Source organism: Squalius cephalus (genome assembly GCF_949319135.1).
Source record: "Squalius cephalus genome assembly, chromosome: 15".
In the NCBI taxonomy this organism is placed as follows: domain Eukaryota; kingdom Metazoa; phylum Chordata; class Actinopteri; order Cypriniformes; family Leuciscidae; genus Squalius; species Squalius cephalus.
The window spans coordinates 17,316,143-17,344,094 of record NC_137136.1 but is presented as its reverse complement, the minus strand read 5'-3'; the positions used below and the strand labels follow the sequence as shown (position 1 = coordinate 17,344,094).

The following is a 27,952-nucleotide window of genomic DNA, read 5'->3' as shown; positions in this document are numbered from 1 at the left end:
AAGATGGTAATGCAGTCCATACATGCAGGAGAATGGTTCACGTCCCTGGATTTAAAGGACGCATATTTCCACATTCCAATTTGTCTAGAGCACAGGCCTTTTCTCCGCTTTGCATTTCAAGGCCAGGCCTTCCAGTTCCAGGTTCTACCGTTCGGCCTGTCTTTGGCACCGAGAATTTTTACTCGGGTGATCTCAGCTGCCCTAGCTCCCCTTCAGCTGCGAGGTATCAAAATCCTGCCATACCTGGACGATTGGTTAATTTGTGCTCCTTCTCGAGAACAGGTGATCAGGAACACAGAGGAGGTACTAGCTCACATTCAGTCCCTGGGGTTCATGGTGAACTGGAAGAAGAGCAGTCTCCAGCCTCAACAGCAGGTGAAATTCCTGGGGCTATATTTCAACTCTATAACAATGGAAGCATGTCTCACTCCACAGAGAATAGACAGCCTGGAGAAGGCGTTAGGTCACTTCCAGAAGGGAAAGCTGGTGACAGCCCACAGGGTTCAGAAGCTGGTAGGACTGATGGCGGCAGCATCAATAGTGATTCCCTTAGGCCTACTGAGGACACGCCCGATACAGAGATGGTTCAATTCTTTTCGTCTTCATCCAAAAAAGGACAGAAGAACGAAGCTGTTGGTGACAAAGGCCTGCATGCGGGCCTTACTCCATTGGAGGGACAAGGACTTTCTCCGCAGGGGAACCCCACTGGGCAATCTTCCTCACAGAAGATCAGTGATAACAACAGACGCATCACTGACAGGCTGGGGAGCCGTTTGGGAGGGCAGGTCAGTAAGGGGCAAATGGGATCCCCATTGGTCATCAGAACACATAAATGTGCTCGAACTGAGGGCTGTTCATCTTGCTCTCAAGGGTCTGTTACCATTTTTTCGCCACAAGCATGTGCTAGTGAGAACGGACAGTACCTCAGCAGTTTACCACATAAATCACCAAGGAGGGACAAAATCACTACGCTGTCTCCAGGTGGCAACGAACCTGCTGACGTGGACCGGGCCACGGCTGTCCTCACTGAGAGCAATCCACATCCCGGGTGTGACAAACAGAGCAGCCGACATTTTGTCCAGAACAGGGCCTCTCCCAGGGGAATGGCGGTTGCACACGGAGGTAATAGCCCAAATGTGGACCCGATACGGGACAGCTCATGTAGATCTCTTTGCTTCCAGGGAAACGACCCATTGCCTGGGATGGTACTCCCTCACGGTACAGGAGGGCAGTTTAGGCCTGGATGCTCTGTCGCAAGAGTGGCCGACAGGCTTATTATATGCTTTTCCCCCCTTTCCTCTGATTTCCCAAGTCCTCCAGAGGATCAGAGAGGGTCATTGCACAGTTCTACTAGTTGCTCCACGCTGGCCAGGAAGACCATGGTTCTCGGACCTAGTTCAGCTGATTCAGGGTCCTCCGTGGCAACTTCCATCACGGGTGGATCTCCTATCCCAAATAGACGGGCAGATTTGGCATCCAAACCCGATGGCACTGCGATTGTGGGTATGGCCTCTACAGAGTCCGTCCCTCAACAGCTAGATGAAACTGTACGTGAGACACTGAATAACGCCAGAGCTCCATCTACTCGGGCTAATTACTCGATAAAGTGGAGATTTTTTTCAGAATGGTGTTTAGGCTTGAATGTTGATCCAATAACCTGCTCGGTGCCACTTGTCCTTAGATTCCTGCAGGCTCAACTGGATCAGGGCAAAGCAGCCAGCACAATCAGGGTTTATGCTTCATCTATTTCAGCATCTCATAGGGGAGTGGATGGCCAGCCATTAGGCCGACATCCCTTGGTAGGTCAGTTCCTGAAGGGAGCTCGTCGCTTATGTCCAAATCGCACTCTGCGGGTACCCAATTGGGATTTGCCTTTAGTACTAGACTCTCTCACTAAGCCCCCGTACGAGCCTATGGCAGATGCAGATTTTAAAGCTTTGTGTCTCAAGACAGCTTTTCTCTTGGCTATATGCTCTGCTAAAAGGGTAGGAGAATTGTGTGCGCTATCTATCAGTGAGGATTGTTTACGTTGGAGGCCGGATGGCACAGGAGTGACACTCTGGCCCAACCCTGCCTTTTTACCTAAAGTAATTAATCCTCAGTTCAGAAATCAAGTTCTGGAGTTAATTCAATTTCAACCCCCTTCACAGGCAGATCAGCAGAATTTGCTTACCCTTTGTCCAGTAAGAGCATTACGTACCTATGTAAACTTTACTCAGGCCTTGAGGAAGTCTCATTCTCAGCTTTTTGTTTGCTATGGAAAGGCCAGACTAGGGTTGCCACTTTCTAAGCAACGGTTGTCACATTGGTTGGTTGAGGTTATTTCCCAGGCTTATACAGAAAGAGGGTTTCCAGTTCCTATGGGAATACGGGCCCACTCAACCAGAGGTGTAGCTACTTCATGGGCCGCACTAAAAGGAGTTCCGGTGGGGGAGATTTGTGCTGCAGCATCATGGTCTACACCATGTACATTTGCTAATTTTTATAGAGTTGACGTAACTAGCACAACGCCTGTCAGCACGGCAGTTTTGATGTCTGTTGCCCAGCGAGGTTTGAATAGTTCGGAGTCTGTAGTTCCTCGCGACCCTGTTGACATGAGTCATCCTATTAGACCGTAGTGACGGTCAGAGTGAGGTCGAAACAGATCGTAAGTTATGAATATAACTATGGATCTGTGAGACCGAAGGATGACCATCACTATTCTTGTCGCTCGGAATTCTAGGGCGTTCAAGGTAAGAGAACGAGTCGGAAGTTTAACTCGCCTTTTATAGCGTGTGACGTTCCGCTTCCGGGTCATGGGCATGACTTTGTTTACATAAGGTCTCGAGAGAAGGCGGAACGAAGGTTATCATCCTATTAGACCGTAGTGACGGTCATCCTTCGGTCTCACAGATCCATAGTTATATTCATAACTTACGTTTTGTACAGACAGAGTAGGCTACTCTATAATGGATAAGTTGGCATTGCTTTATTTCGTTTTCAAATACATTTAAGAGAAAATACTTGTCAAGAAGCTTATTTTATTAATAATTTCATTTATATAACTTTTGTGTAAGCGGTGCGTGTTGCAGTGCGTAAGCGGTGCGTGTTGCAGTGCGTAAGCGGTGGAAGACCAGCACGCGCAATAGTGCTTTCACATATGCTGCGTTTGCAGTGCGTGATCCGCGGCTGTACCACAAATACATAGCCTACTCACTATTTGTATTTCAAATCCAGAAGTTAAGCAACTTTTATTTAAAAAAAGTTTTTTTGTCAGCATTGCGATTCTCTTTGTACACACTCTTTAATAGACGTATTCACGTTTAAATACAATTTAAACAACTTATTATTTAATGCATTACTCTTATATAATTATATATTAAGTTGCTCAAGCAAGTGGTAAAATATTTAACCATAGCCTACTTATATTAAAATCGCATAGCCTACATTTTAAATTAAAACCTAAAATTGACAAAAACAGCAGACTCATACTCTTTCTTTTGCATAATTTAAATCTTTATACAATAAATCTCGCATGTCACAAATAACTTGTTTTTCCACCTCCACGAATGAGACGAGTGTTCATTATGTTGCCTTGTTGAAATATGTATTTTCCCTTGATTTTCCCCGGTCTTAACGTCTCAGCATTGCGATTCTCTTTGTACACATATACACTCTTTAATAGACGTATGCACGTTTAAACACAATTTAAACAACGTAGGCCTATTATTCAATGCATTACTTCTACTTATATTAAGTTCCTAAAGCAAGTGGTCAAATATTTAACCATGTAGGCTACTTATATAAAAAACAGCTGACTCTCATGCCTTTTCTTTTATATTTAAATTAATACAATAAATCTCGCATGTCAAGGAACATGTTTTTCCACCTCCACGAATGAGAGTGTCGTTCATTATGTCGCCTTGTTGAGGTAAATTGTAGTTTTCCTTGCTTTCCCTGGTCTTAAAGTGAAAATAGTATTTAATTAAATACATTTATGGTGAGATTACTACATATTATTTAATTAATCGCATTTATGGTGAAATTACTACATTTTTAGGTCAATCTGTGTTCATTTTGACCACGAAACATGCGCTGTCACTTTAATTCAGCGTTTGCAGCACAGCAGAAATAGACTCGGTGCGGAAACGATCTCTGCACTGCTGTATACGCACCGTACCTGGAACGGATCGACGGACTTCAACCGCGTGCAGTGTGAAAGCTCTAACCTGTTAACATGGGTACGGAAAAAAATACGCACCGCTGGCGCATACGCACTGCAAACGGAGTATGTGTGAAACGGGCGTTAGATGCTGTCGAATCAAAACAACGTGGGACTACAGTGATTGGATGTCGTGCAGGCAGCGCGCGCGCTCTCTGCATGCATACCGGTGGTGCACATTTTTTTCACAGATGCAGAAACTGAGAGCGGCGCGGCCGTGTGGACATTTTTTTCCCCAGTTTTCATGGGAAGTAGCAAGTCTTCTCGAGTCAAAAGGCGCAAGTCCAAGTGAAGTCACGAGTCATTGATGTTAAAGTCCAAGTCGAGTTGCAAGTCTTTGTACATTTTGTCGAGTCGAGTCTGAAGTCATCAAATTCATGACTCGAGTCTGACTCGAGTCCAAGTCACATGACTCGAGTCCACACCTCTGGTGCATACTACTGATGAAACTTCACAGATGATAAGGACATCCCAGCTGGGACAGGAAGTCAAGTAAGTCATATTTACCAGCAATATTATTTTTAGTATAATTAGAAATATTTTCTGTTACCAGACATAAATGACACCTTTCCCCTCCACATCCCCACTCTAGACTAACACAGACTCCTCCATCTGAAGATATGATGACCAAAATCACAGAAGAGACTGAAGTGTTGAGGGAGCGTTTGGGCCAGGACCTGAACACCCTGAGAGACAAACTGGAGCCCTATGCTGAGAACCTCAAGAGCCAGATCCAGCAGAGAGTGGAGGAGCTCAGGATAGCCATGACTCCATATGCAGAATCCCTGGATCCTGAGACCCTGAAGGCCACTCTGCTCCAGAAGAGTGAGGAGCTGAGAGGAAACCTGGAGCAGAGCGTGAAGGAGCTGCAGGCTCAGCTGGAGCCCTACACTGCTGAACTCAAGGAGAATGTGGACCAAAACCTGCAGGAAATGAAAAAATCTTTTGCTGCATCAACTGAAGACCTCCAGTCCCAGATTTAATGTGCAGAGTTGAGTATTCATATTTTTGAAATATATTGTTTCTTGCATATTTCATTATTGCAAACAATAAAAAAATCTGCCATATTTTATTATTTGTCACTGATTTGTAGAACAGTGGTTCCCAATCCTGGTCCTGGGGACCCACAGCTCTGCACATTTTATATTTCTCCTTTATCTGACACACCCAGTTCAGTTCATAGAGCTCTTTCCTAACGAGATGATGATCTGAATCAGGTGTGTTAAATGAGGGAGACATACAAACTGTGCAGAGCTGTGGGTCCCCAGGACCAGGATTGGGAACTGTTGTAGAAGATTGCCATGTCCAATAAAAAAAATAAAAAACATGAGTTTAATAATTCATTGCTTACATTTCTGATTATGCTAGACTGTTGTGGACCTTAGTGGTCATCTTGTACTGAATGAGCTTGCAAAATTCTAATAAAATACATTCTCCCGGTTTCACAGTGTCAGGATACAGGCACGGAGACAGAGGTAAGTGAATCCAAACACAGCTTTATTCAAGGTGACAAAAGTGCAAGGTGAGTATTCAGTGAGTTCAAGTGCAGATTCAATGAAGATCACTCGGTGCGGGGCAGACAGCAGGTAAGCATGCATGTTCACTTCAGGTTTGTATATACCAAACAGTCAGTTCATAAATACTTATTTTCTCTTTCAGATGCAGTCGATAGCAAGCAAGCTCAGAGGAAACACTGGAAGCTCGGGAGAACAACGGATCACAGGCAATAGGAAATCGAACAGGATTCCTGGAGACAGCAGAACAATGGCAGTGTTTCACAGGTGAGTATACGTTACATCTTGGAAGCATCAGAGGTTCAGGAGACAACGGATCATGGTCTGTACCTGTTGGAGGCTTGACATTGAACTGAGGCTGTGGTGAGTATTTTATAGAGCTTGCTGATGAGGCTGCTGATTGTGAACAGGTGCAGGTGATTATACTCAGGGGAGAGTAATTGCAGGTGCGCCAAAGAGGATTCTGGGGAATGTAGTGCAGAGATAGACGGTGAACGTGACACACAGACATGGCTAGAGTCTAGTCCCAGACTAAAATGCATGTTTGAGCTGTTTTAACTAAAAAGCAACTTGCACTGACATATCTGAAAATATGTCTGTGCCATAGTTTTGTCTCAAGATGCACATCAGTTATGTTTTTTTATAATCCACGTTTATAAAAGCTATAGCTTTTATAACAGTCATATAAAATGACTGTTATAAACTGTTTTTATAACAGTTTATAAAAATGCTATTTAAAAATGGACAAATTGCATTTTGGACAAAATCAAAAATAGACAAAAATGCAATTTAAAAATAGACCAATTGCATTGGTTACATTCAAAATGTAACCCAACGGCTGGGTTTGTCGATTTTTAAATTGCATTTTTAACCCAACGTTGGTTTAGTCCATATTTGACCCAGAATTGGGTTAAAACAGCCCAGCATAAATTCAATTTCAAATTCCAGGGCACCTTTAAGTATACTTAAATGCTTCAAATGAACTGAGGCCTCATCCTGGCTTAGTCTAAACCCTGTCTGTGAAACCAGACCATGATGTACCGGTATTATAATACAATACATATAATAAGTGACTGGTTAAAAACAACAGTTAATTTGATCACATCACATATTTGAAGAGGCTCAGCCTCTCTTGCCTCCTTGGACCAGTGGCATTTTATGATTGGGATTTCTTGTGATCCTTCAATCATTTTGACTGTTCAAAATGCAATATTTTAAAAATGATATAATATTTTAAATAAATGTGAAAAAACTTCTACAACTGTTTCATTTGAGGTTGACTTTTCACTTCAGGCTTGATTTTTAATAAATGCTGATGTACTCTTTGCAGATGATAAATGATTTGCTCCTTGCAGGAAGTGATGAGATCGTTATTAATGTAAACAATTATAAATAAATAAAAATCTTCATAAAGGGTTAACTAACCCATATACCTTCACTGTAGTGGCAGTGCTATCTAGTGGTGAGAAATGCATTATTCCACTCATCTCTCATTCAAATTAGATTATAGGTAGGCCTACTTCTCATCAACTTTTGGTGAAAATGAATTATATGATAAAGTGACAAATTATTTTCCTGTAGTTTAAGTAGACAAATATTGTTATTGAATAATTAAACAGCTTTCTGTTCTTTCATCCCAGTTGGGATCATGACAGTTCCATGGGATACAGAATCAGTTTATGTGGAGACTATTTCCTTTGAAACAATTTATGTAATACTTAATAAATGGCAAATTATTATCATTGTTAATAAAGTTAACTCCTAGATTTAAAGCTAAATGAGAAGAGTAAAAATACTTAATACCAGCAGACACAGAATCAAGAGGCTTTGGGTGATGTGTCAGATCTTATCAGGGTGTGCAGAACGTCTTTATTATTTGTTGTTGTCTGGTTTTAGTATCTAATATGGACCTTAAATAATTAGATTTTTTTCTGGATAACTGAGTTTAGGCTTTTAGATTTTAATTAAATTAATGTTTCCATTATGTATACTTTACCTGTTTGTTTTAGGAAGTAGGGGGATTCTAGTTAAACTTCCCTTTAATGACATCTGTGTAATGTTAAGTGCTAAGCCCAAACAAGATTTTATGTATTTTCATTTTGTCCCAATTAAAACTTTATCAAAAAATGTATTACTTCTTTTAAAGACAAAGTTCCACTGTTATCATTATCTGTGCTGAATCTGAAAGTCTGCGATGGTTGAAGGTACAGTCAGGGCATTATGATGTGGAGTAATGACAGCAAGGCACTACCCACTGGACTTTGGGTTTCCACTATGGCAATCACCTCCCTATGCTATATAAATACAGATGTGAAACAGCAACCTTCACACTTGTTCTTCAGACAGGACAGCGTCAATTAAAACACACTGACACAGGTAAGAGCTTTCACACATTTTATTCAATTCAAAATAGAGCACTATTTACATTTATGCAAAAGACAGAGACATTCATTAAAAGTGTTTTTTTTTTTTTTTTTTTTACTTATAGACTAAAACTGAACATCATGAAAGTTCTTGTGGTTCTTGCACTTGCTGTATTTACAGGTGAGAAATTCTGAGAAAATTACAATATGAAAATGTTTTAAGGCTTGATAAATTTACAGAATCTATTAACAATACCATGTGATCAAACTGAAATGCTCCATCAACAGGTTGCCAGGCCAACCTATTCTCTGCTGATGAGCCCAAGCCACAGCTGGAGCAGCTGACCGATGCATTCTGGAGCTATGTTTCAAAGGCAACACAAACTGCAGAGGAAACCGTCAAGATGATCAGGTCTTCCCAACTGGGACAGGACGTCAAGTAAGTCAAGAATATTTACCTGCAGGACACTGTTATTTAGACTATTTCTTATGCCCTGATATGAAACTCAAATGTCCTTCTCCATTTAACAGTGCTAGACTGACCCAGAGTGCCGATATGGCCAGTGAATATGCCGTCACCCTCAAGAAACAGATGGATCCTCTGGCTGAAGAACTGATGACCAGAATCACCAAAGAGACTGAAGTCTTGAGGGAGCGTTTGGGCCAGGACCTGATCACTGTGAGAGACCAGCTGGAGCCCTATGCTGACAACCTCAAGAGCCAGATCCAGCAGAGAGTGGAGGAGCTCAGGACAGCCATGACTCCATATGCAGAATCCCTGGATTCTGAGACCCTGAAGGCCACTCTGCTCCAGAAGAGTGAGGAGCTGAGAGGAAACCTGGAGCAGAGCGTGAAGGATCTGCAGGCTCAGCTGGAGCCCTACACTGCTGAACTCAAGGAGAAGGTTGACCAGCGTCTGCAGGAGTTCCAGAAGACCGTGACCCCTCTGGCTGAGGATCTTCAGGCTCAGATTAGAGAGAGAGCCCAGATGGTCCAGCAGAGTCTGTCACCCTACGCTGAAGACCTGAAGGAAAAGCTGGACCCCTACGCACAGGACCTGAAGGACCAGCTCACCTCCCTGTATGAATCATTCATCAAGAGAAATTAGATGCTTCAAAGATTTCTTACTTTGTTATTAACAGAACTACAGAATTACTCATGAACTTCAAAACTTGACATATTTGATCTGTGTTTTCCTCCATTCATTCAATCTACCATGCCTTAAACTAAACCAAAAAAAAAAAAAGTTTGATACAGTCTCATAAATTACACTATGCAACATCTGATGTCCTGCACATTTGCAAATTCTCTCTTTTTTTGTGTAACAGTGGATATTTATTTAGAATAAATAAGAAACTTTTATTATTTCTGAGAAAATTTTGTGATGTTCCTGTTTCTTGCAAATTTACAAATGCCCTATTTTATTTTAGTTATGAATCAGTAAAAAAAAATATAATAAAAAACATTTACAAAATGGTGCTTTTGTTGAAAGGAGTATGTGAGATGCCTATTAGTAAATAAAATAGCAAATCTCTGACAAGAATAATAAAAAAAAAAGAATATCAAACAAACAAACAATAAAAATGTAGGAGGCAAACCCAAAGGACATTTTTGGAAGGGCAAACAGCCCTAAATTAAACAACAACATTAAATATAGTCCTAGATAAGTGTTAAACAATAATAGTCCTCCTCCAATCTAAACAATAAATTGGCCCTCAAACATGTACAATCTGCCAAAATACAATAGTTATTGTTGTGACGTGACATCAAAGGCCTTTACTTGTTTTTTAGCTACACCGTTTGGCAATCCTTTATGGTTTGCTTTGAACATGAGGATCTGTTGTGACAAAAAGTCCCAATCAGGAAATTTTGATATGGAGTAATCATGACAGTCTGGCACTACCCACTGGACTTTGGGTTTCTATTGCGACAATCTCTTCTCTCTGGTATACAAATGGAGATATGCAACCACTACCTCCACAATACCACTTCAGATTGAACAGCATGAATATAAACACACTGACGCAGGTAATTAATAAAGGTTCGTAATTATTATTTTAATATATTTATTATTAAAAAATGCAGAGTAAGATTTAATGAAAATAAGATTCAAAATAATATGAATAACAGCAAAAAATTTGAAACATCAGGAGCAGAAGTGAGAACACCAAACAAACAGTCATACAGGGAAAAGACCTGACAAAGAACACTGGGGTTTAAATGCACATGGGTTAACATAAACAATTAAGACTAATGAACACAGTGAATCAATGAAAAAAAAAAAAAAAAAAAAACACAAACATGGCACAAGAGCAGGAAACACTTCAACATAAGTCCAGGGGCAAACACAGGGGACATGCAACAGAAACTTAGAAAATATTTTGAAGAATGCTGGATATAACAGTTTTGGTGCCCATTGATTTCCATTGTATGGGGGAAAAAAATACACAAGAGACACCTCTCAAAATATCTTATATTCCACAGAAAAAAAGAAAATAATACCAGATTGCAATGAATTGAGGGCGAGTTACGAATTACAGAATTTTTATTTTTGGGTGAATTATCCCTATAAAGTTTACAGGAATATTTTTTATAAGGCATAATAATTAAACATTATTTATCTTGAACATACAGTACATTATTGATATCCAAAATGCTCTGCTCTTTCATCAGGTTACCAAGCCAACCTATTCTAAGCCCAAGCCACAGCTGGAAAAGCTGACTGATGCACTCAAGAGCTATGCTGACCGGGCCACACGAACCGCAGAGCAGTACCTTCAGCATTTATAATGCAATGAAACTGACAATAATAGACTAACAAAAAATCTCGATATGGCCAGCCAGTACACCATCAACCTGAAGGAACAGATGGATCCATTGGCTAAAGATCTGATGACCAAAATCACTAAAGGTGCTGACGTTCTGAGGGAGCGTATAGAAGAGGAAGTGAGCACTGTGAGGTGTGCACTAAAGCCCTACATTGAATATCTGACCAGTCCATTTCAGCGGGGAGCGGATTACATAAGAGAATACCTGGAATTTGAAGACCTAAAGGCCACACTTCTCCAGAAGAGTGAGAAGCTATAGAGAGCATTTTGAGAGAGCAAGATAGCATTTTTCCCCTATGAATTAACATTTTGAATCCAAAATCAAAGTGGTCATACTTTTTTTATCCAGCACTAAACACTCAAACAGGCCAAAATGTAGATTTCCTCCAAACAACTGTACTGATGGTCTGTTACCGAAAGCTAGAAGGCAAATTCATATGCAGAAAACATCTGAACATTTTAATATAATATGTATATTTATTTTGGAATCATGTACATTCAAAGTTGCATTGATTATCCTTTTCTTATCCAGAAATAGAGTTGTAGAATGTACAAAAAGTATTTGTTTTATAAAGTAATGACAGAGATTTCTTGAAAGAGTTTTTCATTTTCATTACGCCACAAGACACCATAATCTTTTAACACAATGCTAAACTGTAGCAAATTTGCTAAATATACTGTATACAGTATAAGTACAACAAATTCTCTAGAAAAAATATGCATGATTCTTTTTTAAGGTGACCAGATTTCTGAAATGAAAACTAAAACATTCTAACATGACAAAGAACAGACACACCAATCAGTGCGTAATAATCAAGAAACTTTGCTGCCGTACCATGAGTGCAGAGTAATGATATGATGCAGCGCCTGAAAATAGGTCTAATAGGTTAGACAAACTTAGTCCCGGTCATGTTGAAAGTTACTGAGCTGGGGACTATTTTCAGGCGCTGCGTCATATCATTACGCCTGCTGCACCCATGGTACGGCAGCAAAGTTTCTTGATTATTACGCAGGAATGAGAGTATAGTTCCTAGCCATATCAGCCTAGAAAATCGCAACTTTACATTTTCTGTCGGTCTTAGTACACGATGTAACTACAGAAGAGTCAAGTTTTGAATAGGAAAAATATCGAAACTCTTTGGTCATTTTTTTGAGAGAGATGCTAATGGTCTTGTCCAATTCAATGATCTATGCTAAGCTATGCTAAAAGTGGTACTGCCAGACCCGGAGATCGGCTGAATGGATTAGAAAACGGTAAAACTCTGTTTCAACTCTGGGGGAGTTGTAAAATGAGCCTATTTCCAAAAAAAGTGGAGTATGCCTTTAAGTTACTCAAATAGCATTGACAAATGTTAACTTGACCTTCTGTAAGCTATTTTGTTTGAGCTCTCTTTTACCTAAAAAATGCAAGTTCCCATGTCTGCAAAATGCAAGTTCCCATGTCTGCATTTTTAAAATGTTAGGAAGGTCATACATCCTTCAGCAGCAGTAGCTTGGTTCTAGGTCAAACAGCCCCCCTTATCTTTAGGTGTTTAGCAGGCGTGTAAAGTGGACAGAGTGTTACGTGTATAGTCCCTGACTCTGATAATAAGTCCTCCTAAGAATCACTTGAGGTCAGTTTATAGCTCTGGACAGGTTCATTAAAATAAAATGAACTGAAAGGACTTACTGCAAACTTTTAAGACATAAGAGTAGGAAGTATATCCATCTTCTTAAAATTAATTTATAGAGCTCAACAATTCATCCAGGATCAAAAACATATATCTTTGAGTGATGTGTCAAATCTTATCAGGAAGTGAACAAAGTCTGGTATCATTTGTTACTGTTATTAGTTCAAAGGTTCAACATCAGCTTCTGTCTGGTTTTATGGTTTAAGTAAATGGCGGTATTCAAAACGTCTTTATATGAAAATGAATTAAATTACAATGAGATTGTCTGCGTTGAATCCCCTGTAATTGTTAAATTGTAAAAATTTATTGTAAAAAAAACACAACTATGAGTCTACAGAAACATTTCCCAGAAATACTATTATTCCTTTATTAAGAAACCTCTTTTACTTAGATATTTTACGAATAGTCTTATGTGTTCATCTAAAACAATATTTATATTGGCATCTAGTACAATTTACTGTCCAATAGTTATCATAGTCTGTATTGAATTCAGGAATCTTTACTGATAAGAGGTACAGTCAGGGCATTATGATGTGGAGTAATGACAGCAAGGCACTTCCCACTGGACTTTGGGTTTCCACTATGGCAATCACCTCCCTATGCTATATAAATACAGATGTGAAACAGCAACCTTCACACTTGTTCTTCAGACAGGACAGCGTCAATTAAAACACACTGACACAGGTAAGAACTTTCACAATTTTTAGTAAATTCAAAATAAAGCACTATTTACATTTATGTAAAAGACAGAGACATTCATTAAAAGTGTTTTTTTTTTTTTTTTTTTTTTTAACTTATAGACTAAAACTGAACATCATGAAGGTTCTTGTGGTTCTTGCACTTGCTGTATTTACAGGTGAGAAATTCAGATAAAATTACTATATGAAAATGTTTTAAGGCTTGATAAATTTACAGAATCTATTACCAATATTAACAATACCATGTGATCAAACTGAAATGCTCCATCAACAGGTTGCCAGGCCAACCTATTCTCTGCTGATGAGCCCAAGCCACAGCTGGAGCAGCTGACCGATGCATTCTGGAGCTATGTTTCAAAGGCAACACAAACTGCAGAGGAAACCGTCAAGATGATCAGGTCTTCCCAACTGGGACAGGACGTCAAGTAAGTCAAGAATATTTACCTGCAGGACACTGTTATTTAGACTATTGCTTATGCCCTGATATGAAACTCAAATGTCCTTCTCCATTTAACAGTGCTAGACTGACCCAGAGTGCCGATATGGCCAGTGAATATGCCGTCACCCTCAAGAAACAGATGGATCCTCTGGCTGAAGAACTGATGACCAGAATCACCAAAGAGACTGAAGTGTTGAGGGAGCGTTTGGGCCAGGACCTGATCACTGTGAGAGACCAGCTGGAGCCCTATGCTGACAACCTCAAGAACCAGATCCAGCAGAGAGTGGAGGAGCTCAGGACAGCCATGACTCCATATGCAGAATCCCTGGATTCTGAGACCCTGAAGGCCACTCTGCTCCAGAAGAGTGAGGAGCTGAGAGGAAACCTGGAGCAGAGCGTGAAGGATCTGCAGGCTCAGCTGGAGCCCTACACTGCTGAACTCAAGGAGAAGGTTGACCAGCGTCTGCAGGAGTTCCAGAAGACCGTGACCCCTCTGGCTGAGGATCTTCAGGCCCAGATTAGAGAGAGAGCCCAGATGGTCCAGCAGAGTCTTTCACCCTACGCTGAAGACCTGAAGGAAAAGCTGGACCCCTACGCACAGGACCTGAAGGACCAGCTCACCTCCCTGTACGAGTCCTTCATCAAGAGAAATTAGATTCTACCAACGGACTTTTGCCAATTGCTGCTAATGTAATTAGATCTTAGATACAGTTAAATGTGAAAGTGTGTTCTTCACTTTCTGTGGTTGACATTAACAACTGCTGCTGACATTACAGTGACCTGATGGAAGTATTTATTCACAGCCATGAAACAAAACACAAAGGTCCAATGAAAAATGTGTATCTACATTTGCACAATGATTTTTATGTAATATTTGAAATTAATTAGTTTAAATGAAATAAATATTTTGTTAAAGGACGTACGTCTCAAATGTTTCTTTACTACAGCGTGACAGAATGACAGATGAATGGCAAGTTTTAATACCCAGTTATGTTTACTCTAACATTCTAATTTTCAAATATATGAGGAAAGGTATGATGTCTTGTATCATCTATTAACAAAAAACTTGGTTTCAAGCAGGTATGTTTAATCTTTAGGGCCCTATTTCTTTTCAACTTTAATGCTCAAAAACTCTTGAGACTTTGCACACACATTGGAATCATCGGCCATCAGAGCCGGGCACAAGTTAAAGTGTGTGTGGGGGGTCCTCTGTGGCGCACACTTATTTGGTTGTATTTGAGGGGCTCTAGTGCACCCCTTTTCACCTAAAGTAACCAAACTTCATACACTTAAAAATCTTATCAGGCCAAACAACTTTTGCACTCTTATATTATAAGTCAGGTATGCCAGCCCAACAGGAAGTCGGCTATTATAGGTTGTTTGAAAAACGCATGCTCTTGAATTTGATATACTCCTCCTAGGGGATTCACCAAATTCGGTCAGCATGAAGTCAAGGCACTGAGTATGCTAAATTTTGATATCTCAAACGGGTTGGTCAAGGTGAGGCACCAAATTTATGGTAAAAAAAATGTAACCAGGATGGGTGTTATAACTTCTGCATATTACATACATTGACTGATTTTGATGAAACCTCAGATATATGTTCATTGTAGGAGGCCGATCACATGGATGTGACTATTGTGAGTCAAAGTCATAGCGCCACCAACTGGCAGCATGAAGTGTGTCACTTTCAAAATACTTTGAAATCGCCCTCTTTTTTAGCCGATTTGCTTCAAACTTCGCTAGACTAATGTCAAGACACCACACATGTAGACCTGTGAAAGGATTCTTGATACCTTGAATACTTTAATATTCTTTTTAGGTGTTTTTGAGACTCTTAGCATGCTTTAAATTGCATGGAACTCAACACACACAGCAGAGTTGTAAGAGGTTTTTTTTGTTTCATGTTGTTGAATTTTATGGCTCAACTAACTGGCAAACAGTCTCCAACTTAGCCTTTGATCTCACTCTGCCTCTAAAGCTAACTTATGCATAAATATATATTTATTTATTTTACTTATATTTCCACACAAAATAACAAAACTCATGACATCAGTGAATACAGCAGTATTTCCTTAGTTAAATATTACCTCTTTAAGATCACAAACTGAGGTTTGGATATATACGCTACCATTCAAATGTTTGGGTTGGTAAAAACTTTTTAAAAGATTTTGAAGAAGCCTCTTATGCTCACCAAAGATGCATTTATTTGATCAAAATACAGTAAATATTGTCAAATATTATTACATTTTAAAAATACCAATTCTCTATTTTAATATATTTTAAAATGTAGGCTAATTTATTCCTGTCATGGCAAAGCTGAATTTTCAGCAGCCATTACTCTATTTCTTATTATTATTATATTTTTTTTTTTGATGAATAGAATGTTAAAAACATTTATTTTAAATATAATTTTTTTGTAAAGTTGTCAATGTCTTTACTGTCACTTTTGATCAATTTAATGCAACCTTGCTGAATAAAATAAAATAATTAAACAGTAGTGTATAGTATACTTGTAGTTATTTATAAGTCAGGATATTAAATGATAGACTATCAAATGAAATGCCATTAATAGTTGTATACAATTAGTAAGGATGGGACAGTATCATTTGTCTTAACAGTGACATGATTGGATAATACAGTCTTTCAAATCTAGTAAGTGAAAAACAATAGCATTATTCCACAATAAATGTTTTTTGTTTTAGTTTTTTTTGCCCAAAGGCCTATTTGACAATGGACCTCTGGAACTATAGGTCATGTGAACAATGGCCTATTTATAAAAATAAGAGCTGCACCAATCACTAAGTTATTATGTGGACAATGGTGCTGCCATGTACTATGTACTAGTTTTGTGCACCACACATGCCACCTTGTGGATGCACACTATCATTTCAAGTCATCACAAAAATAAGATGATTAAAATGTACAGGTCATGCAACGCATTTGTTATTGACTGATTGCCAGTTCCTTTTTAATGGATGCATTGAGACACATGTGCACTGCCAGAAAATTATAAACACCCACATCATGATCAACACATAAAAATCCCACATAAATGCCAGCGATAACATGTCGGGAGCTGCCCTTGCAGGTTTGTAAAAGTACATGTTCTGCCATTTCCAAGAGTCTCCCACACACTCCCGTCAAAACAAAACAAAACAACCTTCATCTTCTACCTCACACAAAGAAGCTAATCCTCACATTTCCAAGGGTTCATTCAAGCATGTCATCATTATCAAGACACTACCTTCCTGGAAAAACAGCCAGGGAAGGCATAAACAGACTCTTTAAAAGCATCTGCTAAATGTGTAAACTGAAGTGACCTTAAACAGAAAAGGAACCTGATGCAGTGCACAAAAACTCTTGTTTCATTTGCATTACCATTAGTACACTTTAAGTTAACTGAATTTTAATCACAACTCTTCTCAAAGTCTAATGGTATGTGGTCGTCCATTTGCTTGTTATATAGTTTTGTTGGTCATTTGTAGACACAGATTAACTCTAGATTAACTCTTATTGGTAACTGAAGCACTATCAAATTAGCCAAAACATTTCATTTTAAAAACATGAAAGGGGTGGAAGGGGATTTGTAGAAGTTTGTGAATGTTGTTTGTTCCAGTTCTTCTGAGTTTTCTGCATGTGTGCCTGGTTATTTGTACTTTAGCAGCACAAGATAACGGGTCCCATTTTATATTAAATGTTATGTAATAACATTTAAATAAATAATTTGATTGTGCAGATACATGTTTTTACATTATTTTTTAAAATACCTGCATGTGATTACAGCTGTAATTAATTTCTGTAATTACATCTATAATTGCATGTTGACCCTTCTCTTACAAGGGTCATACCTAACTATACCAAAAACAGTCCCTTACCTATATATCCCACCTTAATAGCAGCAAAAGTGTTTTGCAATACAACATGAACACAATCAGTACATTGTACTAAACAACTTTTTTATGCAAGTACATAGTTAAAGACATCTAATATAAAGTGTGACCAAATAACTTTTTGCACAGAGACAAGGGGGTTAAGACAGATTCAAATACAGATGACTGATTTCTCTGACACAAAGCAGCTGAGAGGCCTTTGACCTGGAATGCCTGAATGTTGAAAACAATGACTAATGTAGACAATCTTCCCCAATGACACAAGTGAGGACTTAATCACAAACCACAGAAAGCAAGAAAAGTGAAAAACATTAGAGTCACTAGAGTTCATCCACCGTCATTTTAGAGTAGGCATTTTTGTGCTGTTTGTGTTGCATAAACCCAGTCAGTGTATATCTGCATGAGTCATGGCTGTGATGAAGAATAGATGCTATCAGCACATAGACCCTCTCACACGGTACACTGGACCTAGCAGCCCCATTCTGCTAAATGATGAGTTGGCCGAGGTTACATGCGTTCATTGCTTACTATTCACCCTTCACACATTTATCCAAAAACCACATGGGACATAAACAACCAAGTCCTTTCATGAGCTTATAATTAAATCATCAAGCTAAATTTATTTTTTGTTTGTTTTGAAAACAGGATAGTCATAATTTTTCAGCCACGTTTTCTCCAATTTCATTCTTCATTAGATGCAACACCAAATAATTAAATACTCACTCTGGTGAAACCACATGTCAAATACTTCATGAGGAAAATTCAGTCCAAAAAAAAAAAAAAAAAAAAAAAAAGTGTTCACTCCTACCTAATTGTAAACCCACTGAAAATGTTTTGTCCAACACTTGGCACCGATCTTCCCCTTATGAAAGAACTGTTATCAAAAACAGAAAAAAGAATTACAGAGGGAGCTCTGTTTGCAATGCTTTCATCAAACTAATCCATTAAGAGGGTAATACAAAAGCATGAGAAGGGTCTGAAGCAACCATAACAGTCATAAATCTTTCTTAATCTTGCCTTTTTTTTCTTTCGTAGTCAGTTAAAATGTCTTTCTTGTCAGTCATTATAGTTTGCAGTATTCATTTGTTGCCCTATACTCTCTATTTCAAAAAATGGGAAGTATCTATTTTGATATAATGCATCAGCATTCTGGTGATAGACGTTTGATCATTGTCAGTGGTCATGTGGCACACTGCAACACAAAATAAACGTCATTGATCAAAACGATCTTACATTTACGGTATCCATTTAGCAGATGCTTTTATCGGAAGCATCATATGAAGTGTGACAACCTGATTCATCCTTAGGAGGCATAAACATCCAAGAACATTCAAATTGACCATAAAATAAAATAAAGTAGTTTTATAAGTGAGGGTTTATAAATATTTCAATAAAATAAAATAAAATCTATTCGCAGAAGGATCAACAGTAGATTGAACGTACAGAGGAGCATAAATAATAGCGGAAGTCTGCATGTGCAGTGATCATACTGGGCCCTCTGTATACTAAAGCCATGTTTGTTTTCATCAGCTGCAGACAGAGCTGAGCCAGAAGAAGAGGACAAGTTGGGACAAGAGGCTAAAGATCACTGAATAGGTGGAATCAAATTGAGGGTGATAAGGCTTTCTTATGTTGTCACGAACAAAAAAAAAAAAACATAATTACCCAAGGCTTTTTGGCCCGGAAAAAAAGATTAGTTTTATAAAAAACACGATCATGTTGGGTGGTGTTATGTTCAGAATAGAATCGCTGAAACAAATATAGGGCTGTATACATTATATTAACTCTTTACAGAGAATACTAAGGAATGTCTTATCTTTTAAGATAAACACTATGCCATTCAGACGTGGAAGGGCATTGTGATCAAACGGGCTGCAATCAGCAGTAGTTTAAAATTTATGACATCACTTGCCTACATAGGCTATTACACCATAACATCATAAAATAACTAGCCTATATTGTAACTAAAATTACAAGGAAGGCAGATGTTATAAAGAAACATTTGTTTTTCCTTATATAAAATGTACTGTTGTTGTTACCACCATTGCCGTTGCTCATGAATGCTAATCCGAATGTGTGAAGTGAGCAATAGTATAGCCTATGGCCAATAGGTCTCTATAAAAATGCAAATAGGCTCATCCATGTTGATTTACAGTATACGTACGAGCATCAATGTTGGCGCCTGCAAGAAAAGTTTACCTTTAGGCTAAATTGTCTCTTTAATCACGAGGAATATGTCCAACATGGAACATTTACAGTTGTTTGACTATATAAACTCCGTTTGAGGACAAAAACACGCAGCAATACTGAAACTAAATAATTAAATAAAAAATATATTAATATTATTAAATACCTGTTATTAAAGACAATTATAAAGATTTTGCATTCAAGGTATGTACTGCCAACGATATTCTTTTTAAATATCTGGATATTTAATAGAGGCTACACTAAATAAGGGACGCAAAGTTGCTGTAATAAGCAGACCATACATGAGCAATTCCTGAACAAGATATAAAAAGGAAATGTGCCCTTAAGATTTTCAAAAAAATTGCGCAATATATCTCCACCTGGTTCGAAAAGATGCGGACTTCGACAGTCTGTGACGCGTGGGATGATGCGCGAGCGCCGAACAAAGGCGAAATCACGTGGCAGCGATTGTGAAGGCAGCGGGTGCGTCCCGGGACTGTATAAAAGACCTAACATTCCCACTCCGTCTACACGGAGGAAAATCACACTTCTCAGGTGAGTAGTGCTCGCTCTTCACTAATGAAGTAGGCTCAACAACTTTTTATCTAACCGTTTGGTTATACAGGATAACCAGTTTGTCAGTAAAACTATTGCTTACTAAACTTAAAGTTAACGGTCACTGAGTATTGAACGCGTATCAGTGAAGCAAATCCTGCATGCATACTCGTATCTTCAGATGCGGTTTTGTTTTGTGTGCATTTTTAGAAGGAGCTTTTACTGTTTGGATTCAAATTATTCAATAGCTTACATGATAATTAATAAGTTTAAAGTTCCAATTTCCAAAGTTTATACTTTCTGTTGACATTGATCTGATTTGTTTCTCTTTAAAGATCTTGCATTTTTTTGTGCCAGTGGTTTAAGATCTAGATTTTTTTTCTGTGTTGATCTTTCCTCAGGAGTAACTTACTTGTCTGTCCATCAAAATGAGGTCTCTGGTGGTTATCTTTGCTCTGGCCGTTTTTACTGGTATGGGAAAATAAAATCTCCATTCACTCATGGTTTAGTTTTTCTATCTGTTTTGAATATCAGTGCACAATTAAAGGTTTTATACCATTTTATGCATCTTATCAACTACTACATCACATAAATGTCATATGCTAAGCTTTGTAATCACTGTAAATTATCTAGCTCTCTCATTTGTGAATAACTTAATTGGCATAAAGTTAACAGTCTCTTCACACCCCTTGTAGGCTGCCATGCTCGTAGCCTGTTCCAGGCTGATGCCCCTCAACCCAGGTGGGAGGAGATGGTGGACCGCTTCTGGCAGCATGTGTCCGAACTCAACACACATGCTAATGGTGTGATGGTGAACATCAAGGACTCCCAACTCAGCAGAGAGCTTGAGTAAGTTCAGCAGCCATTTTAACATCTATCTACAGCACCATCATACTCATCCTTACATTATCAAATAGCATATGTGCTGCTGAAGCATTGTATGTGACCAGTGTTTTTGGTTTGTTTGTTTGTTTTCCAGTACCCTAATTGTTGACACCATGACTGAGCTAGGCTCATACAGTGAAAATCTTCAAACCCAGCTGGCTCCATACGCCTCTGACGCTGCTGGTCAGCTGACCAAAGACCTCCAGCTTCTGGCTGGCAAACTGCAAACTGACATGACCGATGCCAAGGAACGTTCCACTCAGTACGTGCAAGAGCTGAAGACCATGGTGGAGCAAAACGCAGATGATGTGAAAGCCCGTGTCAACACATACACACGCAAACTAAAGAAACGCCTGAACAAGGACACCGAGGAGATCCGCACGTAAGTCTGGATGCTCTTTCAGGTGGTCTGAAAGAATTGCAAGTGGGACTACTTGGGTCAAATGCAAACTAAAAAAAAAAATGTGGATAAAGCATTTAACTAATGAAAACATGGGTCATTTTTAAAGATATTAAATCTTCACTTTCATTCCCTACAGCACTGTGGCAACCTACATGGGTGAGCTGCAGTCTCGTGTTTCCCAAAACACTGATGCCGTGAAGGACCGTTTAGAGCCATACCTCACCCAGGCCCAGGATGGTGCCAGCCAGAAATTGGGTGCCATTAATGAGCTGATGAAGTCCCAGGCGCAGGAGATGAGCGAGCAGTTGGAGGTCCAGGCTGGAGCTCTGAAGGAGAAGCTGGAAAAGACCGCAGAGGAACTGCGCACCTCCCTAGAAGGCCGCATGGATGAGCTGACCAGCCTCCTCGCCCCCTACTCCGAGAAGATCCGTGAGCAGCTGCAGATTGTCATTGACAAGATCAAGGAGGCCTCAGCAGCTCTTCCCACTCAAGCTTAAGAGCTCCACACTTATCTAGTGTTAACACCTAACAGAAACAAGAAGGGAGGTTTTGTGTTACTGAAATGTGCTTTTTTCATTCTGTGAGAGGTTGATAAGTGGTTAAGAACTGGACTCGACTGGACTAGCACTGTCCATTATTGGACAAAAGAATACCATGTACTCACCATGTTTACTTTCTCAGTATTAACCCACTGTCTGAGGATATACTTTCCATAATGTCTTTATAGTAGAGTCGTTTTAAGATCAATCAACTTGTCATGGAAGTTATCTAAGAGATTTTTTTCTAGTAAGTGGGGCCAACCTGGCACCATTCAAAATAAAATTCAAAAGTGCCTTCATCTGCTGAACTAAATCAGAATATATGCAAAGATAGCATTATTTTGCTCCTTTACTTCATGTTTGTGCACTCCTGTGCTTGAATTTGTTTGCAATAAATGTGCGTCCTACTACACAACTAGTTTCTCATTTGATTCTTGTCACGTGTATATTTCTGTTCCCAGTTCCCACCAAACTCATTTTAACAATCCCACACACATCCCAAACACTAGAAAACGAAAAAAAAAAAAAAACACTTTTAATGAATTTTTTACTTTTATTCAGCAAGGATGCATTAAATTGACCGGAGTGACAGTAAAGACATTTAGGTAACACTTTAGAATACTGTTCCTTCATTAATGAATAATTACACAGGAACAAACGAGTAACGAATTATTAACATTCTAGTAACTACTATTAACTAACAAGAAACTCTGATTAACAAATTAGTAAGTAATAGCGCTCAGATGAATGTAGTAGTTCACTATTAGTTAATCAGTAACTACTATTTTTTTCATACCTCCCAGAGAACTACTATCTACAAGTTCATAATTAACATGAATAATGCATAATTTATAATAAAAGGTAATGGTAACCCACTAGTAATGACTCAAGTATTACTACATAATTCTAAAGGAACTACTAATTATTTGGATCAGTATTCTAAAGTGAAAAACATGATAACTACCTAATATTGACTAAAGTCATTGTAAGCTTTTGAGATTTTTGTAAGATTTTGAATAGCAATTCCTTCCAATGGATTTGGTAACACTTTAGTCAAGTTACCAAATTTAACCAAACATATTAGTAGTTCCTTTAGAATGATGTAGTAACACTTGATTCATTACTAATGGGTTACCATTACCTTATATTAAACATTGTGCATTATAAATATTTATTAACCTGTATATAGTAGTTCTTATAGTCTTCAGTGAGGTATGAAAAATAGTAGTTATTGATTAGCTAATAGTGAACTACCACATCTGACTGAGCGCTATTACTTACTAATTCGTTAATCAGAGTTTCTTGTTAGTTAATAGTAGTTACCAGAGTCTTACTAATGCATTACTCATTTGTTCCTGTGTAGTTATTCATTAATGAAGGAACAGTATTCTAAAGTGTTACCGACATTTATAATTTTACAAAAATGTCTGTTTTAAATAAATGTTGTTCTTAATGTTCATCAAAGAATCATGAAAAATATATCACTTTTTCCACAAAAAATATTAAGCAACACAACCGTTTTTAACATTGATAATAAGAAGAAATGTTTCTTGAGCACAAAATCAGCATATTAGAATGATTTCTGAAGGATCATGTGACACTGAAGACTGGAGTAATAATGCTGAAAATTCCATCACAAGTATAGATTACATTTTTAAAATTATATTAAAATAGAACCTACATTTATTTCACAATATTGCCGTTTTTACGGCAGCCTTGGTGAACATAAAACTGGAAGCTTGTTTCCATCACAAAAAAAAAAAAAAAAAAAAGGCAATGGTGACTTTTTATCTCACAATTCTGACTTTATAAATTCGCAATTCTGACTTTATAATTCGCAATTCTGACTTTTTTTCTCAGAAATTGTGAGATGTAAACTTGCAACTCAAGTTTAAATAAAAAGTCTCAATTATCTTTTGAACGGTACCCCAGAAAAAAAAAAGAAAAAAAAAGAAAAGGTAGTGCTGGAGCCAAAAGTATTCAGGTTGTTTTGCAGTATATTTCTGGCCCATAATCTGAATTATCCTCTTAATAACAGGCTAAGAAATCAGTCTGGCCAAAACATGCACTGTCACACACAACTATTAATATAGGCCTAGGCTTGTAATAAAAGTCAGAGAACAACACATACATATATGGCCTTTTAATATAGGCCTAGGCCTGTAATAAAAGTCAGAGAACAACACATACATATACTGCAAAAAGCAGTTAGCATTTAGCATGATCTCACATTTCAGTCTTTGTATGTTTAGACTTGACTGCTCCACTTTTTATCGGTGTTTGCAATCACGCTGTAAACTCTAGATTCTATTCACCCCCTTATTCCCTCATTTTTACCTTCAGCTCACTGTCACGCATCTCTCTGCCGCATTCAATAGGACTTGTGTGGGCAAGATCAATCTACTGGTCACACCTTTCCTTCTCCAGTAATCAGAGATTTAAACCATTCCTCAGTTCTGGAGTTCAAGGAAAGGTCTTTTAATGTTGGATTTTTAAATACATTATTATCAATTAGGTCCGAATAAAACAATTTTTTTTCATATTGTGTGTGTGTGTGTGTGTGTGTAGACATGGGTTAAATAGTGAACACAACTCATAACACTCTAAAGACAAAGGTAAACTAGAATACACGGAATTTGGCAGGCCTAATCAGAAAATTTTTCGCTGTTGTTCATTTGCAAGAAAAACTCAACAAAACACTATCCACTGGCCAAAACAGCTTACATGCACATTTTACTTTTCACAACGACTTGCATTGACAGGAACCTTTATTTTACATTATGCTTTATGAAAAAACAACAACATTATAAACACTTCCTGTCACCTTTTAAAACGGATCCACCTTTTCTGTCTTTTCTAGTAAACTCTCTCCTCAAACTCGTGATGCACAGAACCTTTTACTCTCAGATCCATGTTTCTCAGCTTTGATTGTCTCATGATCAAAGGGTCTGTTCTCAAACCGCTATCCTGTTTCTCTCTCCTCTCTCTCCCTGTCTCTGTCTCTCTCTCCTGCTGCTGTGAATCTCAAGAAAGACATGTTGAGATCTGTTGCCAAATTCCATTTATTTGCCTGCGGGACTGCAGCATAAAGGAACATGCTGTGCCCCTGGTTATGTTCACTGTCTTTGTTTTTCCTTTTTAATCTCTGCTATCTTGTACTCACATCTGGATAAGCAACACACACCACAACAACAAATGCATTGAGACTGCAAACAATGCACTACCAAACAAACAGTTTCATCTGTCTAGTTGGACGTACATTTTACCAGAAGATTCCACCTTTCATTTCACTCTCTCTCTCTTTTTTATTTTTTTTATTATTTATATCATCATAGTTTCAGTCTTTGTAACCTACTTTTGTTATTGCTGTTTCCAATTTCTTAATTTGTTCAAGTCCGTGTAGCTAACAAAATACTAAAAAAGATAATACTAAGAAAGAAAATATTACATAACCAGGTTATTGAGCATCACTCCTGAAAATATATGTCGTAATCCTGGTTACTCCCCGTTTTCCAAGGAAAAATAGTCCCTTTCTTCACTATAGATGGATGGATTTGCTAGTTAGCTTATGGTGAAAGAGAAATACCACAACATTCCTTTTCAGTAGCAAACTGTGTCTCGATCTGAAGATTTTAGCTTTTAATCATGCAGCTGGTCTGGCAGAAAAAAAAACACACAAAATAATATGCAAAAGCTTTAGAAGCCCATCCCAGGCCTGTTCCTGTATATTAGAAACACCTACTTAATATTTTTTTTAATAAATAACAACAACAACAACAACAACAAAGAAAATCAGGTTTGTACAAGAGCTAACATTTCATGTCATTAGCAAGCAAAGTCACATTGCAGTTTTATGCAATCTTTTACAAACAAAGAATTACTAGCTCTGAAACACATCTTTTGTCTCAAAGGTCAAACAATGAACATTAGATGGCACAGCATGTCGCCGACTATAGACACTAGGATGAGTCTTTCTATTCTCACATTAAATGAAAGACTATGGTCCATCGAACATGTGAAACAAAGAAAAAGAAGTGGCAAATTATGCATGCATGCATGACAAGGAAAGCTGTAAGCGGTTAGCAGGATTGTCTGAATGGCTTTGGTCTAAAAGGTGCAGCAAAGATTGCAGATAACTAACAAAAGAACCACTTTAAGTCCCCCTCACCCACCTAGACTATATGACTGATCAGATGTCAGCAGAGGTAACTGCAGATCACTGCTTCTTGGTGTGATCCCGCATAAACATAATGTCCTCATTTTCCACAGAGCCTCACTTCCCCTTTTTTGAGTCTAGACGCTTTCAACACTTTGCATGCTGCTCTTGAGCACTTTGAACACTTTTCTCCGTCAGCATTTTCTATCACGATCGAGTCTTTAAATAGATGTACCATAGTACAAGAAAGCATGTTATTTAGCAAAAAAAAAAAAATCAATAAAAGGGCAGAGATATCTTCTTGACCAAGAGAATAAAAAATACATAGTTCATTGGTCATCGCTCATCAAGAACTAATGAGTTTGTGTGTGTGTACCTGGTATTCTCAACGTTATGGGGACCAAACTTCCCTGCAAGGAAAGTAATACCAGTAAATTTTGACCTTATGGGGACAGTTTTTCAGGACAGATTTAAGATCAGTGGTGCTAGATTCTGACTTGGCTTGGGAACTTAAAAAAAAATAATGCTATTATAATAAATGCTAACATATTAAGTGAAATTAATAATTTAAGATATTTTAATGTTTTTGAAAAAAGTCATTTATTTAATCAAAAATACAGTAAAAACTGTAATAAAGGAGAAATATTAATACAGTTAAATTGTTATATATTTATATATAAAAAGTTCAATATTAACATACAAGTAAATAAATAAATAGATACATTTCCAGACCTGTATCTTAATGAAAATTAAGTAAAACTTGGCATATAAGGTGATGTGTTTGGGCATTTAAGCACAGTATATGACATAAATACTCTATAGCAGCACGGAACATGCATTACTTTATTTAATGCAATTAAGAAGGCTAGTGCATGACACTGGGTCAATAAAGTTGACTAGAGATCTAATCATCTTGCTGACCTAAAATCCAAAGGTGGTTTTAAAGCAGGCTATCCTGCATATTTGTTATGCCATAGGTATGAAGCAAGGTTATGCAACTACACTGAGATAAACCACTTCAATTTACTTTAGTCCAAATTCAGTCTCTCTATCTCATGTTATGATGTGGCTAAATGGTTAAAGAGCTGTGGAGTAAATCAGTGTGTCCAAAACACACTGTTAGAAGACGTATGCTTTTAATTGCTGATAAACAACTAAGGCTAAGATTACAGCATTATCTTTGCTTTACAGTCAGGAAGAATCTCTTTACAGATGTTCAGACATCCAGCGTGTCCAGAAAGATACATCATCATATGGACAGTCATATTTTATTACTTTCTTAGGGTGAAAGGAATTGACAGCAAAGTGGATGGTGAAGGTATGCCATCTTAGCATGATGTGACATGCTATCTATTTGCATTTCCCAAATGTTGGCATTTTGCCCACTTCCTCTCTGGTTCAAGGCCTCCATATAGACACAAAGAAATGGCGCATTCTCTATTACAGATATGAGGTTCTTCCAAGTATTACAGTAGTTCCAGTTTTAGCCACATACAATAGCATAGTGTGACCATTATTGACCACTTTAAATAGTACTGAAATCAATATCAAAACTGCTCTCAGCTACAATGGGAACTAAAGTTTTAGATCCTTGTTTTAAATCTTTTATATTCAATAAATA

At 38.1% G+C, this 27,952-nt stretch overlaps 4 protein-coding genes across 4 annotated transcripts; all 4 read left to right on the top strand.

Moving 5' to 3' along the window:
* Window positions 1-4,645: 4,645 nt before the first annotated feature.
* LOC307172683 (uncharacterized protein) lies at window positions 4,646-5,184 on the top strand (the record flags this gene model as incomplete). The annotated part of the gene is made up of 2 exons (XM_079895233.1): window positions 4,646-4,693; window positions 4,794-5,184. The coding sequence occupies exons 1-2, from the start codon at window positions 4,659-4,661 to the stop codon at window positions 5,182-5,184; spliced, it is 426 nt and encodes a 141-aa protein (XP_079751359.1). The 5' UTR covers window positions 4,646-4,658.
* A 2,303-nt stretch (window positions 5,185-7,487) lies between these two features.
* LOC307171893 (uncharacterized protein) lies at window positions 7,488-9,520 on the top strand. The gene is made up of 4 exons (XM_079893828.1): window positions 7,488-8,091; window positions 8,204-8,259; window positions 8,367-8,517; window positions 8,610-9,520. The coding sequence occupies exons 2-4, from the start codon at window positions 8,220-8,222 to the stop codon at window positions 9,184-9,186; spliced, it is 768 nt and encodes a 255-aa protein (XP_079749954.1). The 5' UTR covers window positions 7,488-8,091; window positions 8,204-8,219; the 3' UTR covers window positions 9,187-9,520.
* A 3,690-nt stretch (window positions 9,521-13,210) lies between these two features.
* LOC307173032 (uncharacterized protein) lies at window positions 13,211-14,746 on the top strand. The gene is made up of 4 exons (XM_079895833.1): window positions 13,211-13,260; window positions 13,377-13,432; window positions 13,549-13,699; window positions 13,792-14,746. Exons 2-4 carry the CDS (start codon window positions 13,393-13,395, stop codon window positions 14,366-14,368), a joined length of 768 nt encoding a protein of 255 aa, XP_079751959.1. The 5' UTR covers window positions 13,211-13,260; window positions 13,377-13,392; the 3' UTR covers window positions 14,369-14,746.
* Window positions 14,747-20,086: 5,340 nt separating this feature from the next.
* Window positions 20,087-22,338, top strand: apoeb (apolipoprotein Eb). Its single transcript, XM_079894147.1, has 5 exons — window positions 20,087-20,348; window positions 20,750-20,819; window positions 21,044-21,197; window positions 21,328-21,615; window positions 21,773-22,338. Exons 2-5 carry the CDS (start codon window positions 20,777-20,779, stop codon window positions 22,131-22,133), a joined length of 846 nt encoding a protein of 281 aa, XP_079750273.1. The 5' UTR covers window positions 20,087-20,348; window positions 20,750-20,776; the 3' UTR covers window positions 22,134-22,338.
* The last annotated feature ends 5,614 nt before the right edge of the window (window positions 22,339-27,952 follow it).